At 37.8% G+C, this 16,642-nt stretch overlaps 1 protein-coding gene across 1 annotated transcript in view; it reads right to left on the bottom strand.

Moving 5' to 3' along the window:
• Positions 1–921: 921 nt before the first annotated feature.
• Positions 922–16,642, bottom strand: part of LOC121259060 (ALBINO3-like protein 2, chloroplastic) — a 54,988-nt gene continuing 39,267 nt past the window's right edge. The window contains exons 6-14 of the mRNA XM_041160539.1: positions 14,436–14,495; positions 14,152–14,217; positions 11,608–11,655; positions 4,064–4,216; positions 3,910–3,965; positions 3,679–3,796; positions 1,628–1,714; positions 1,339–1,448; positions 922–1,246 (exon numbers count right to left, since the gene is read on the bottom strand). Coding sequence (XP_041016473.1) covers positions 1,090–1,246; positions 1,339–1,448; positions 1,628–1,714; positions 3,679–3,796; positions 3,910–3,965; positions 4,064–4,216; positions 11,608–11,655; positions 14,152–14,217; positions 14,436–14,495 — 855 coding nt within the window. The 3' untranslated portion in view covers positions 922–1,089. The remainder of the gene's footprint in view (positions 1,247–1,338; positions 1,449–1,627; positions 1,715–3,678; positions 3,797–3,909; positions 3,966–4,063; positions 4,217–11,607; positions 11,656–14,151; positions 14,218–14,435; positions 14,496–16,642) is intronic.

The following is a 16,642-nucleotide window of genomic DNA, read 5'->3' as shown; positions in this document are numbered from 1 at the left end:
TCTCAAACCCAAAGCCCTAAAAATTAGAGTTCTTGCTTGCCTATGTGAGGGCTAACAGATGGCCTAAGGACCCACCCAATTTGCCTACCTAAACAATCTCACACGCAGGGATAGTGGTGCGCGAACGAACCACTAGAAGTAGCATCACACGGTGGTCGTGGTGGAAAAGAGTGGTTGATATGAGTATGCTTGAAGGTTGTTGACAAAATACAGGAGATCAAGCTTCCTACAACGATGAAAAAAGACAACAAAATACATAACAATCAAGCACATAACAAGCAAACAAAACAACAGAAATCACCTACAATCCAATGCCCAAGTGGAGTAGTGAATGTTCGGGGCGATGGGAGAGAATCTGTGGCAAACGTCATCGACAAATACACCGCTGGGTGACTGACTACGAGGGGGTGTTTAGAGAGGCAATAAAAAGGGGAATTGGTTGCATAATCGCATTATGGTTGTTTAGGAGCATAAGGTCCTGCATGTGGTTTTTGGAGGACTATAGCACAAGACCTACGTGCACTAGTGATAGCACTTATGGATCGTGCAGATCATCTAGAGGCATAGTCGATCTCCTTGGAAAGAGAACAGAGGGAGGAAGGTTTATGGCTAATGTATGGTGGCATATGATGGTCGATAGGCAACAGACGAGGGCATCAAAGATCATCCTACAAAGCTATATCAAACCTAAATAGGCAAGAACAGGAAAGGGTGGCCAGAAGTGCCAAAGCTCCTCTCTTTGCCTCGGAGGTGCTCTCTAGCAAAGACAGAGTGAGGATATGGATAGTTTAGTGGGGGAGCTTTTCTTCCCAAGGAGCAGACTTCCGTCTCTATGTCATATACCCACTCGAATAATGGTCCATGAGCCACAACTTAGCGTCTAAATTTTCAGTACGGCATTTGTGACCTTACTGTTTATACTTTATAGTCAATTGATTTTTGAGACCTTACTGTTTCAAAAGACATTATTACAGTGAATCGCAGTAGAAGCTTATGCTTATTCGCATATACAATTTAATCAGAATCAAACTAATAACAATAAACAAATGTTTTCGTTGCGCCATAAAAATTAAAAAAAAAAAATTGTGATCAATAATCTCCCCTCCTGCTGCTGACGAGATCACTAACAAAATTGTCCTCGTCATTTTCACACTGTTCCAAGTATTCATTGTACGCAGGATTATAAGCAGCAGCCAAGCGCAGATACTTTGCAGCTTCAGTTTTCCGACCTTCGTTATATAATGCACTGGAAAGCCAAGTACTTGCTTAAATTCAACATTTCATTGAGCAAGCAATTAAGAAATGGAAACTAATGCAATTAACTGCTCCAATCCATACCTTGCAAGCAATACCAAAGCATCAAAATAATGAGCTTTGCACGTTGGTTCCTCGGGCTCTTTCATACTTGCAACTCTCTCCAGGTGTACGATTCCTTCTGCTTTCTTCCCCTGTCAAATTATAGAAGAAAGTGGAAATTGGATAAAATAAAATAAAAAAGCATTAAAGCATTATGTCCTTAAGCATGCCCTAAACACAAAAACTAGAAGATGAAGAAAAAATATAAATCTTTTTGTATGGCATTTTATAAATGTATTTGTATGGCATTTTTCCTTAACGTCATATGTACCTGCCGCGTACAAGCAACACCAGCCCACTGAGATGAAAGAATTAAAAGATCAACATCCTCCACACTTGGATCACCAGCAAGGATGAGCTGACAAGGAATAAGACAACAGCTCTGATTATGGGATGAAAAAGGTAACTTCCCAGAAGCACAAGAGATCTATTTTAACAATTTTTTTCAGCAGATCATTTTTTTATATTCATCAAACCTACCAAAAGAAGCTAAAGCTACCCAACATTGGCAGTGCTTGGACAGGTGAGAACATGAATGAAGAAAAACCAACTATCAATTTGAGCACTAAAAGAAAGAAGGAAGCTATTCATGAGCGCAAAGGAAGCAACCAAAAAATTTCTTCGTCTGGAATGCTAAAGCTTTATCACAGGCTGTTGCACAATTTTGATCAATTCGGTTGCAAATGCTTTGTCTTCCTACATCAAGTTGTTATCCATCATTCCAAAACCTTAAAACAAAAGAAGTATCTCGTGGGAATTCAATGATAAGAAAATATTCCAATCAGTTCTTGAGGTTTGACAATCCATTTGCACACCAAGATCATTGAGCAGACTAGGGTTAAGGAAAACTCATGAAATGAATATAGCCCTAGTAGCCAAATAGGATTGGAGTAAAACCAAATTAAAATTACATATGGGCCCATTGTCTGAGGAATAAATATCTTAAAATATTTCCAACTGATAAAATCAGTCTTTCGACTCTTGGATACAGAAAGATTGGAGATCTCTTAGCTAGAGGATCCTACTATCAAATCCACGGTTCCACCAAATGCATATGGGAACATCCATGGATTACCATTGTTCAAACCAAGGCCAGAATGTTGAAATAGCACAGCATGAAGATCAAATGGTATCTGGCCCAATTCTCAAAACTCAATGCCATGGACTGAACCTTTAATACATGAAACTTACAATCATGCTAGTGCTCAAAACAAGCTACAAATTCTTCTTTCTCAACATGATAGCAATGCCATGTACGATACATTCTGATCAATCCAAGATAGCAAAGGTTTCTCAATTAAACCAACACATGTTAACTCCGCAAGCACCATGAGTTCCAATCCTCTTGATAAATTAGATTAGAAAAACCTTGGAAGCAGTTCACTTAGCAAGCACTATCGAGTTCTAATCCCCTTAATAAATCAGACTGGAAAAAAAACTGTAAACTCAAATTGAAAGACAGATTAAAATTGCCTCTCTGGAAAATTGCATGAAATGCTCTGCTGACAACCTCAAACCTATAACCAGTGCAGAAATTGAGCCTAGACCAGACCAAGGTGCACCATTCAGCCTAGACCAGAAATTCAGCTTAGACCAGACCAAGGTGCACCATTCAGCCTAGACCAGACCAAAGTGCACCATTCAGCCTTCGCAGTAGTCAATATAACTTAGATGGTCCACATTCGGGTGATTCACAACCAGTCCCTTAACATATTGCATGTGACGCAGCAATCTATAAAATGAGCAGAGAGTACTTCTTGGCTTGTGCTTGGGGCTCTATTTCCCTTGAATTTGATACCTCCATCCCAAGCGCAAATAGTTTCAATTTCAATGTTGTAGTTTGTGATTGTTTCCTGAATGACGGAAGCCAAATTCAATTCCTCTCGAGAAATCTTTCCTAATTCCACCATAAAAACAAACAACACTTGCCCAAAACTAGAAGCATACGCAGGTTTCCAAGTAGAGAAAGAATCAAAAGAACTGCTGCTTCCTAAGTTTAAAATCAAGGGTGACTCACTTGTGGACATCACCACAGCCATGCTCCACCCACAATCCATGGGTTAATGGCAAATAGGGCCGATCATACAAGGCATCCACCATCCTCTGCATACTTTGAATTCTGGCAAACATAAAAAATCATCGATCCTCAAATCAACGTGCACATGCTTCCGCACAATGGGCCACCTCCACACTTCTTGTAGAGAGAAGTCACGACATCAAGATCCCCACAACTATTCTTGAAATTCATAGTGAAAATGATCCATTTTTTATAACTTCACACATTAAGGTATCTTACCAAGAAAAAAAAGAATTAATTTAAACCTTGGAAATGGCACCCTCTAAGTATCCAGTAGCCTCTACAAGCTGTCCATTTTGCAATAGCGTCTGCCCCATAACAATCATAGCTCTCGTGTATTCAGGATCCTTGTCAAGTGCCATCCTATAATCAAAAGTTGTTAATGCAACTCAACAGCCAAGGACAAAGCTGTCACATAGCATTGAAACATAAAAAGTTGAATGGACAAAGCAGAAAGGCAACGAGGAGGAAATTACTGTAGCAAAGGAATCGCGCTTTCTTTTTGCCCTTTTGCTAAGAGCTTAACTGAGAGCTGTCAAAAATAGGAGCCATGAACATTGAAAATACATGTAGCATCTTAATGTTAATATAATGTACCAAGAGGCAAGAATCATGCTTTTAGCCACTCACAGCAAGCAGTTCTTTAGGGGATAAGCTCTGTACAGAAACTTTTCCCTGCTTTATTGGAGAATCTATGGGTGTTATTCCAGGATCAACAGTTGGAGCACCCTTGTCTGGTAACCCCAATTTTGCACGTACAGCCGGATGGCTGAGAGATAATTGCTGCAAAATTGAGAGTTTGTCAGATGACTTTGAAAACTCATTTACTAAAGCTTGTTTAAAGAATACTAATGAATTTCAAAACTTTCCGAGCACCAAGTATGGAAGGATAAAAATCTCAGAATACACACCCCTAAATACTTGCAAGTACTTTATTTTGTTGATAAGTAAGTTAAACTTTATGATAATAAAAAAGGGTGCTACCCAAGTACACATTAACATACTTGAAAGCTAGAAATAGAAAAACCATATTGAGCAACCATCCAATGATAGAAGGATCTAAAGAAGTGATCCTCGATTACTTCCGCCATCATCTCGCAATCCCCAAAAGTCCCATCATATTTTCCCCAACATTAAATAAGAAAAGATCATTTTCCATATAGTTCCCCTTTGAGGGCAAGCAAATGCTTATCCAATCCTTGTTGGAATCTTGTTCCTCCCTTTTTCTCTCTGCAGCAAGAAGCTCCCCTGCAGAAAACCTCAAGCTACTAATCACCAGCATAGAAATCCAGAGGAAGGGAGATGCTCCGGTTTCTCCCAGCTCTCCTTCCTCCGTTCCCAAATCCAAATCCAGCCATCTCTATTTTTTTTTTTTTAATAAGTAAGAAAGACTTTTATTCATCGAATGAAATAGGTGCAGCCCATGCATATAGGAAGTATACAAAATAAAACACCTAATTACATTCTATAAAGAAGGAAACAAAAACAGAAAAGCATGAGCTGAATCTCCATTAAGCATTATAGCTGAAAACCATTGAAATAAAGTAAACACAAAGCATTTCCAGATTTCCTCCATAGTGCGCTCCCTATTATTAAAACATCTCTGGTTCCTTTCCCACCAAATACACCATATCCTTGGTCTAACACTCGTGAACTCCCATCCTGGTCGAAAATTGATAGATTTTTGCTAACTCCAGAATGGGAGTTACATTTTCCGGAGGTAATTCAGAGAATATTACCTAGGGTATGCTCAAACCACTTCCCCATCCTTTTAGACTATGGAGGCATCCAAGGAGGCAGAAGGTATTTTAAATTTGAAAATATGTGGCTTAAGACTAAAGGTTTTGTAGACAGGATACGACAATGATTGTAACGCCCTGATTGAAGACCCAAACCACATGGCCTATACTCCAAAATGACTAGTCAATGATACAATTGGAGCCACATTGGAACCTTATAAAGAGCAAGAACTTTTCCTTCCCAAGCAATGTGGGACCTCATTCACCACCTACCCTTATCCTTATTATATGGGGTATCACAATCTACCCCTCTTAAATTCTCGACGTCCCCATCGAGCCTATCCGTTGTAGGTGGCACAACTCAAGTCCCACATTTCTGATTGAGATAGGCTCTGATACCATTTGTAACGCCTCAATTGAAGACCCAAACCACATGGTCTAAACTCCAAAAGAACTAGTGAATGACACAATTGGAGCCCCATTAGAACCTTATAAAGAGCAAGAACTTTTCCTTCCCGAGCAATGTGGGATCCCATTCACCACCTACCATTATCTTTATCATATGGGGTATCACAATGATGGTCTTCTTATAATTTTCAAGGCTCTCCAAGCTTCATAATGGCGAAAAAGCTGAAAGCGCTGAAACAAGATTTGAAACAACAGAATGAACAAGTCTTTGGCAATGTAGGTCTACAACGACACTCCTTTCTAGAAAAGCTACAGAGTTTGGAGGGTGAAGAGGAGGCTAGAACTCTTTCTGAATCCGAAACAACTCACAAGAGGCAAATAATTACAGAATTGGAAAGAGTCATATTAATGGAAGAGATATCTTGGAGACAGAAGTCAAGGGCACTATGGCTCAAAGAAGGAGACAAGTGCACAAAGTTCTTCCATAGGGTAGCTAATTCGCACCGGAGGAACAACACCATTGATATGTTGATGATAGGCAGAGCAGTATCTTCCAACCAGTCAATCATCAAGAACCACATTGCACAATATTATGAACATCTACTAGCTGAACAACCACCATGGAGACCGACAGTAGGTGGTTTGAATTTTTCTGTACTAGACCCACTGAGTGCAGGGTGGCTTGAGAGGCCCTTTGAAGAAGAAGTATGCAAAGTCGTTCGAGGTATGGGCCCTGATTGTTTCACAATGGGCTTTTTCCAAACCTGTTAGGAAGTGATAAAGGGCGACCTTATGCAAGTATTCCAAGAATTCCAAAAAGGCCGGATCAATGAATGTTCGAGACTATCTTCCCATAAGCCTCGTGAATGGGGTTTACAAGATTCTATCCAAGGTACTAGGCTACTAGCAAACCGATTGAATACGGTGATGGAAAAGTTAATCTCGAAGCCGCAAAATGCATTTGTCAAAGACGACTCAAATCTCGAGAACCGGGGTTACTTTGCAAACTAGATATGGAAAAAGCCTACAATCATGTAAATTGGAAGTTCATACTTTATCTACTTACAAGATGCGGTTTTGGTGAGAAATGGTTGAATTGGGTAGAATTTTGCATCTCAACAGTTCGCTTTTCTGTATTGGTGAATGGTTCACTAGTGGGTTTTTTTGACTCTTCACATGGCTTGAGACAGGGGGATCCACTCTCTCCCTTACTCTTTTTATTTGTCATGAAAGCTCTCAGTCAAATGATCGTGGGCCTCGTGGAAGGTGGTTTTCTTTATGGTTTTTCGGTGGGGAATGGTAATTATGGCTCTGTTAATATTTCTCATTTATTGTTTGCAGATGATACTCTCATATTTTACGAAGAAAAATCTCGGGCATATCCAATCTGTGAGGGCTTTACTTCTCTGCTTCAAAGTTGTCTTAGGTTTGAAAGTTAATCTCTCAAAGCCTGAACTGATACCAATGGGGACTGTTCCCGAAGCGCCAGCCTCCCTCTTGGGATATAAGGTATCTTCTCTATCCCTGAAGTATCTTAGCTTACCTTCGGGTGCTCCCTTTAAATCTGAGCAGATTTGGAATATAGTGATTGAGAAAGTGGAATGCAGACTGGCATCTTGGAAGAGGTTGTATTTGGCTAAAGGTGGTAGGCTCACCTTAATTAAAAGCACCCTTTCCAACTTACCCGCCTATTTTTTGTCCTTTCTCCCGCCACCAGCAAAGGTTGCCAACTGTATTGAGAAGCTACAATGCGACTTTTTGTGGAGCGGTTTGGGGGATGTGTTCAATTTCCATTTGGTTAACTAGTCAATGGTTTGTACTCCAATTTCTAAGGGTGGACTAGGGATTCACAACTTGATGAAGTTCAACCAACCTCTATTGGGTAAATGGATGTGGTGGTATCAACAAGAAAGCGGGGCCTTGTGGAATACTGTTATAGATGCATAGTTTGGGGAGGAATGGGGTGGTTGGTGTTCGAATGAGGTATGTGGCCCATATGGGGTGGGTCTATGGAAATACATAAGGAAAATTTGGGAGTTCTTCCAGAGACATACACATATTGTAGTGGGTGACAGCTCTCGTGTCAGATTTTGGTATGACAACTGGTGTGGTGAAAGAAGTCTTCAAGACACTTTCCCTACCGTATTTGGGCTTGAACGAGTGAAGGATGCAGCGATAGCGGACCACATGCTTTTTTCTAGTGGCTCCCCTGAATGGAATGTTGATTTTATTAGGACAGCTCAAGATTGGGAGTTAGAGGAGATCACAAAGTTCTATGCGGCATTGTATTCTATACGTATGACTGAGGGTACCATGGATCGGAGGATTTGGAGCCCTTCCACGAAAGGTAAATTCACTACCAGATCACTCCATAGAGTTTTAACAAGTCCAGGCATACATTCATTTCCATGGAAGAGCATTTGGCAGACGAAAGCTCCTTCCAAAGCAGCCTTTTTCATTTTGACAGCAGCATTGGGCAAAATTCTCACCATAGATAATTTAAGGAAATGCCGGTTAATGTTGTTGGACTGGTGTTACATGTGTAAGAAAGAGGGTGAATCAATAGACCATCTATTTCTACACTGCGAGGTGGCAAAGACCTTGTGGGACTATTTTTTTACAGGACTTGGCGTATTGTGGGTCATGCCTTTTAGATTGGTGGATTTTCTAGCTAGTTGGAGAGGTCTCCGAGAGAATTCACAAGTCGCAGCAATCTGGAAAATGGTTCCTATTTGCATGTGTTGGTGTATATGACGGGAACAAAATGATAGAAGCTTCAAAAACTACGAGAAGACAATGGAGGAGCTGAAAGTCTTTCTTTAAAACATTGTTTTCATGGGTGGGGGCCATTTGTTTGTAACAGACTAAGTGTCCATGACTTTTTACTATCGTTTGTAAAATCTAGTTAGGTATTTCTCATGTATACTCCCTGTATACTTGGGTTTTGCGTACTTTTATAAATAAAATACTTTGATTACCGATCAAAAAAAGTTATAAGTCACAGGAGCTTCACTACCTCAAGAACAAGTAAGTTCTCTAACTTGGAAGTTTTGTTAATATGATGTTTAGATATTTAATCCTTCAAAAACAATAAGCATGAGTTATAGACAATTTCAAAAATCGGATGATAAGGGGTCAATGTAGTCTTGGGTTTGGTATATTTTGTTTGGTAAACGTTATATGTTTTTAGATTATGCATATATGTTAGAACTAAGGTTCATTTTAGAGATAAATGTCATGTTTGAGCATCGTTTTGTGTTATAAAGTTTGAGGTTCCATAAAATGACAACTATTAGTGAGAGAAGGCCATAAAAGTTTTGGATTTGGATGATCTAAACAAAAACCAAATTTGAATTCCATAGATGAGTGATCTAAGAAATATAATTATGGAAAAATGAACCATTTTATGATTGAGTGTTTTGAGTCTTTTGACCATGCTTAGCTCCTTTAAAAAGTAAGTCTTTTTGACCATTCAAAGCCATTTACAGGTGTCGTTAACTCTAAAAAGGAAAAATAAAGATAAAACACAATAAAATGAAGAAAAGTTACAAAGATGGAGGTTTGGCCACATCATAGTAAGTTAGCGTTTTTTAATTTTATGCTGAATTGAAGTGAAATCTTTGAGAAAGAGATACTTAAAGTTTCGGCCTATAGATTTATAAGCTTGGAAATACATGAGTAAAATCGAATAGTAAGGGTCTTGGTCTTGGTGGTATGCTCCCCAAGCCTAAAGTTCAAATCCTCTTGGATGCAAACAAATTCTAGGGGTCATTGGGGACTGGGGGAGTTTCCTCTTGAATTATCCAAGGTGCACTTACAAGAAACTCCTTGCCAAGGGCCTGTGCACCCACAGGATTAGTCAGGACTTTGTTCTCAAACATCTGGTGCCAATCAAAAAAAAAATTTGAATGAAAGTAAAGCAGACTGAAACATATAAATTAGGGTTGGTGTAAAAAGGTTGTAAACAATGGTTGAGAGCATAATTATTAAAAATACATACACATATATGTCTTGGCCATTAAGGGTTAGGTGAGTTTTTTTTTTTTTATTATTATTATTATTGGCACCGGGTGTTAGGAGAGTTTTTTATAAATTTATAGTTGGTTAAGTGTACAAAAATAGGACTTAAGGTGTTAAGGAAAAAATTACCAAGAAATAAGTCGAAACTATACAAACTTGGGGTTTATACCATTCAGCCGCTAGGGGATTTTAGCACTTAAGAATATCTTTAAATAAAAATAGGCATAAAAATGAAAGAAAGAGGAGTATAAGAAAAGGTAGAAATCAGGGTCAAAATACAAAGTTTATAAAGTTTAGGGGTCCAAATGCAAATAATAAAAGTTAAGGGTTAAAACAGTAAATAATAAAGAAACACGAACAGATTCTGTAAATAATGAAACATTAGGGGTTTAACTGTCAAAAGCTTAAGTTTATACTCTATACTAATGCATAACCGAAAACTAGGTAAAAAACGAGGAAACCCCAACGACCACAAGAAAATTAATAATCATGGACTAACTTCTCATAGCCGATTTTATATAGCGTGTTTTATTGACATGATGATTTTCTTAATGTTTTATGAAGTGTTAAAAAAATATTTTGTAAAATATCATTGTCATGATTGGATGAATGTCATGGAATGAGTCATGATCCGACGACTGGGAATGAAAGAATCCCAGTGAAACTCCTCTGGCCATGTTTGGAGTGAGTAAAGTTGGGCATAGCAACCTAGGGCTAGATAGGGAAGAATTCTGGCAGAAATCCTTTGGCCACCTCTGGAGTGAGTAAAGTTGGACAGAAAGAATCCTAGCCAGACTCCTTTGGCCACTTCTGGAATGAGTAAAGCTGGACAAGACAAATCTACGGTTGGGAAGGAAGAATCCCAGTGGAATTCCTGCAGCCACCTCTAGAGTGAGTAAAGTTGGGCATGGCAAACCTACGGCCAAAAAGGGAAGAATCCTGACAAAAAGATAGATGAAGAAAACGGGTTCATGGAAAATGAATGACAATGTGAATGTCAATGATTATCTGTTTTATTACTGTTTTATATTGTTTATTTCTGTATATGTAGTTCCCTCGATATCTGCTTTGGCATATGAACCACCACCTTGTTTCATGAAAACCTGGGAAGTACAATAAAACCTATATGCAATTACTCATTCTTTTCCTAGAATATGCTTACGAGATTATATCCCACGTGGCCACCTGCAGTTTCACCCACTGGGATCACAGATAATTTTTGCAGAGGAAGTGGACCCCCTGGAAGGAGGAAAGGAGCAGACCACTATCCAACCAAATAACAAGACTACTACTACCCCTAAGGTTGAGTTTTATCAGTTTCAATTTCTATTAAGTTAAGAACAAGTTATTTATCTTCAGTTGTTAACTAAGTGGACTGATGTGGCCCAACGTTTTTGACAATTGCAATATTTTAACTTGTGGTTTGCAAAATTGTCTACGGGTTGCAATTTCTTTAACCAGTACGTCATTAATTATCAATCACAAATTCCGCTGCGATCAAACTGAACCTAGAAACATGCTAGGTTGATAATGAAACTTAATAGAACGTAAGGACATGAGACCCAAATTTGTATGTCTGACACCTCAATTACCCTATCTCTATAACGGGGAGCTGGAGGCATTACAATTAAGCATAAAGGAACCATCCTCCAAACTTGTAATTAAATCAAGCTCTCACTTGGTGTAGTTATATGATCCTTACATAGAGGACTGGCCAAAAAAAGAGTTGGTCAACGAAGAATCCATTAGCCAACCACAAATTTGGAGAAAAATTCAATGAATTGCCAATTTATTTTCTCTGCTCCAGTTCTCAGGAAATTAAAAAAAGAAAAAAAAAATAGGGCAATACAGAGTATATTCCAAATTTTACAATTCCAAATTTATTAAAACTGATTCTTGAGCCTTCAAAAATATTGCCGAGAATATTGGCACGTAAAAAAATAAAGAATTCTTGAATGCAAAGCAACACTCTCTTAGTGTAATCATGGAAAGGTGGCAGTCACTCACCTGAATGACACTTAATGAACTATTGGTAACCCAATAGACTAGACTCCCCTGCAAAAAGAACGTAGAGATATTAATTATTATCTGCTTCAAGAAAGATGAAAGGGGAGATGAGAACTGGACTTTACTGTCAAATAAAGGAATTGCCGCAAGAAAGTAGGTAACAGGGGATGTTTTAACCAATTGAGTGTAGGTGGCCTGAACAGAAGTGGCTTTAGTTCTAAGCATAATACACAAAAGGTCAATTGACACCATTTCTTGGCATATTTCTATGGAGCGATAAAGACTGCACAGTTTCCAGATAGCAATGATACAAACTGCCATGTGTAACACCATCATAAAGATGTTTAGATGTTACACCATCATAAAGATGTCTAGTAACATCATATGTCTTATCACATTCGCGAGATATATGCCATAGAGCATTTTAACGCTCCAAGATAGTAGCAAGACAGCTTTAAGCGATTATAATTTAATTACCAGTGCAAAGGCTCATACCTTTTAAATCAGGTCAACCAAGTTACCAACAAATTTTGGCAGGATTAATTTTAAAGGACAAGAGTACTGCATAAAGATGTCAACACATCGGTTTTAAGTTGGTCTAGATTTAGATTAAAGGTCGACATCCAAACCCTACCAGCTCCACCTTTGATACCATTTCACAGGAACGAAAAGCATATAAGATGTCACACCAGCTCACATATTAGGCAATGAATTTAACGATATTAAAAGGTCCAAAAAGACCAAGGTGGAACAATCTTGTTTCAGTTAATGCTGCCAGTCTCATGTAATGTGCCCCAACAGGGAGTGGAAGAATTTCATCTCTTTCTTCATCTTATATAAGTCCCCAACTTCTCAAGACATTGCATATTTACTTCAAGATGGTGTCATTATTGACTATCAATCCAGATACCATTCGATATAAGAAAATTTAACAATGTTGAATCAAACAAACTTATATTTGTTCCTTACTGTCAGACTAGGAAGCATGGATACATCATATACCATGATTTCCAAAGATGCAGCATGAAAACAGTGAGATGCATCATGTTATCGAATGAATACAACTCGGTTATGGAACACATATATTTCCAAGGTAAAAGTTGAATTTTCTTAAGGAAAAAGAAGGCACTAATTGTTAAATACAAGATCTAGAGCTTTAAAAGGCTAGAAACCATCAAATTATAAATCCTACGAATATCAAATATGGATCATGCACTCTCTTCTTCTCCTATATGTAACTTTTAAAACAGTCCCATATTCACTTATTTTATGCCTTTTGATGCTATTTGTACTTTATTATAAATATATAATTTAACTAATTTTTTTTATCATTTAATGTAAGCATCCCTCATGTATCCTAGATTTTTAAGCATTGACATATCACCCTATCCTTATGATTATCCATATCACATATCCATATCTGTGCTTCATAATTGTTTATCAGACGGGTTGGTATTCTATAGCTATTCAAATCCGGGCCTTGAACAGGGTAGATTCTCAATCGCCTAACTCTGAATTTACAGATGCACTCAATATAAATAGAGCCCATGACCTCGATGTCCACCTAATTCTTATAATGGAAGAAAGTGTCACTTATTAATTTCATGCAACACTCTAATGCAACTATGAGATTAGTACTTGATGAAATGGGATGGCATTTAAATGTCATTATGACCTCAACAAAGCTTTCCCTTACATGTATTACCTACACTTGAGATTTTACACCAGGTTTGGTGTACATACTATGAAAGAAACAAATAAGAGAACAAGAAAAAGGAAACATAATTGGAAAGTCATATTTTCTTCTTGTCTCAACATACAGAAAACGTCGGGCATAAGGAGAACAACATGACCTTAAGTTTAGTTCTTACAACTTTCGCCAAATATCACCTATTTTAGAGAAAAAAAATTGGCAGGCCTAAATATATAAAAAAGGTTGTTCTCCTGTCCTTATTTCTTTTTTCTTCTCATATACTAGCCAAACAATGGAAAAGAAAAAAGAGTAAACCTTTATCTACTTTTCTTTTCTCTAATGGTAAACCAACACACTGTTAATATAAAAGATGTGGGTGGGAACTACATTTATGGTATTTGCCAATCTTGCCTAGCCATTGCCTTCATGATTTTTCTTAAAAACCCTATTAATTACCTTGTCATTGATTCATCATTGAAACCACAGAAACCGATAGGTACTTTAAGGAAAGGTAATAAATCCTATAGATGTTGGATACAATTTTATTAGGGGCAATATTTTATCTACTTGCATTTTATTTCCCAGATTGACAACAGAATAGAGCTCTCCACATTCTGACACAGAAAACTTACGAAAGAAAGCTATACCTTATGGCTAACCAATGTTTGCTAATGTTTAAATAAAGCTTAACTTAAAACATAAAATTTGTGTCATAGGTGAGAAGTAAGTTTGTTGCAACTCAAATCTGACCTAATAACTAGGGAATTTCTTTGAATGCCTAGACAATACACATTTTATCTAACGCAGTACAATTAACTTTACAAAGTTTGAAAAAATAACATAGCTTTTACCTGAGGGATACAGTAACCAATAAAAAATATAGGCAGAGTTAAAAAGTCCAAGCAGAGTTTGTAGAACTGCAATAAAAAAAAGAAGCCCAATCAGTTATGGCACATTAAAAATATATACATCAAAATAGTTACATGACAATAAATGTATATATAACCTGTTAAAAGAAATAAACAAACAATGTCCATGAAGTTTTTAGTATCTATTCACTTTAGAAAAATCAATATACGAAACATTATAAAATAACAATGCCACTGGAATTTGTCCACAAATTGTATCCACTCACGTTTGCCATCAAGCCAAACAAGTCATTTCCTTTTCCAACTGAAGATGTCCCCAAAGAAACCTGGTAAAATTGATTGAAAAAAAGTTAGTAACTGTTCATTAATACTACCAATATTGACTTATCCAAAAATAATCTGCAAGAATATCATCCGACTCAAGTCATTCCAATCAGCCTTGTCAGATCTGCAAACTGTGAGGTCATAGTGCTTTATAGTGTTCTCAAGGTTCAACCAAAATATTCAAGAAGATGTCGCTAGAAATTTGGAACATTTTGAGAGGATTTGACAAGAGTATCAAACACACCTATCTAAGGAACACCCTTGTATGGTGTAAGCAAATTATGTCATCCACAAATTTATAAATTTGTTACATAAAACTTGTATTCTATTTAGCATCAGTGGCAGTTGTAATGATGTTATAACGAGGGCTATGAATAGGAGTACAACCGACTACCTATCAAGAAAAAATAGGAGTACAAGCAACTACTTGTGCATATAGCGATTGAAACTTTGATGAGCTTAGATGGGAAAGCTATGACCAGGCAAACTGTAACATCCAGCCTCACATTGGGAAAAGTAATAACTAGCATAGAGTGGATAAGTTACAAAGGTGTCATGGACGCTAAGTCTCACATTGGCTACTTACTAGGTGAAACTAGGTTTTATAAGTGATTCTAGGGAAGCTTCAAATCGACTAGTCTTTGTGGAGTTATAGTCCAGATGTGGCTTGCCCTTTCCCCAGGCCATTCATATGGTATCAACCCTGTGATATTTGGCACTGCATGGCATTACCGTAGCAAGGAAACCAAGAATTTAAGAGGGAAAGTTTGAAACACCTAAATCCCATATTGAGAAAAAAAAAATGGCACATAGAGTGGGTAAGTTATGAAGGTGTTCGTAGAAGAAAAATCTTACACTGACTACTTACTATGTGAAACTAGGCTTTATAAGCGATTCTAGGGAAACTCGGTGTTATTAAAAGCGTGCTTAAGAGCAAAGCGCCAAGGCCAAAGCTTCTCGCGTAACAAAAGCGAATTGCATTTACAAAAGTGAGCTTTAAGCTCTCTTGCGGATCTTTGTAATTATAAACATAAATAATATCATTTCAAGAGCCAAAATGATCTAATAAATATTCTCATGTACTTGGTTGATATTGAAGGTCATTTATCTGTCAGCGGGAATGTAGTTATCACTGTACAGATTTTAGTCATACCTTCCTTATTCAGACCATATTTTATATTCATTATTTAGACAATATTTTGTAGCTGTAAATAGCTTGATCACAGCCTTGATTCTGTAAATTCGTAGGACTTTTATAGCTTCCTTATTTAGTTAGAGTTGATTGCCGTAATGGCTGATTTCCAGCCTTGTAATTAGTGATATTGTTCTATATAATGAGAAGAACCCTCACAAAGAGGTCATTGAATCCAATTTGACATGGTTTCAGAGCCATCACTTACACATAGTTTCGGTTCCTTCTAGTGAGGAAAAAAAAAATCAGTTGGTAGGTGACAATTTTCCTACTGTCGACACCTTCTGTGAATTCTTTGAGGGCTGCGACAACTTTTTGTCTTGGTGGGTGATAGTTTTCTAATACTATTGGCACTGTCTGGGAGTTTTTGGTGATTATTGGGCTGCGATAGTTCTTGGAGATCAGACTAGGATCTCAGTACTCTTGTTTGTGGGCTGTCGGCGAGTTCTGTGCAGAGTTTTGGGGTTGTCGGCAATTTCTGAGAAGTCCTTTTTTGGCTGTTGGCACTCTTGTCTGGGTGTGGTTCTGTCGGCACTTTTTGTGCAATTTGGGCTTGGTGTGCAGGTGCAGGAGATTCTGCCGGCACAGTCTGTGGGGAGTGGGCAGGTATTTTGTTTTTTGGCTGGACTTGTATTTTTTTTCTTACGGGCATCATGTCTTCCGATTCATTTGCTATGAAATTCACGGGTAAGAACTACTCTGCCTGGGAATTTCAATTTCGTTTATTTGTTATGGCAAAAGAGTTATGGGGTCATATAGATGGGAGTGATCCCGCTCCTACTAAGATTCCTAAGTTGGCTCAGTGGAAGATCAAAGATGCTAGGGTGATGACATGGATTTTAGGATCTATTGATCCTCTTATTGTTCTTAATCTAAGGCCATATAAGACTGCTAAATCTATGTGGGAGTACTTATAATCAGGACAATATTGCCTGGCGTTTTCAATTGGAGTACGAG

The sequence above is a fragment of the Juglans microcarpa x Juglans regia genome, chromosome 4D, assembly GCF_004785595.1.
Source record: "Juglans microcarpa x Juglans regia isolate MS1-56 chromosome 4D, Jm3101_v1.0, whole genome shotgun sequence".
NCBI lineage: Eukaryota > Viridiplantae > Streptophyta > Magnoliopsida > Fagales > Juglandaceae > Juglans > Juglans microcarpa x Juglans regia.
Note: the sequence above shows the minus strand (reverse complement) of the source record. Positions and strands in the feature narration are given on the sequence as shown.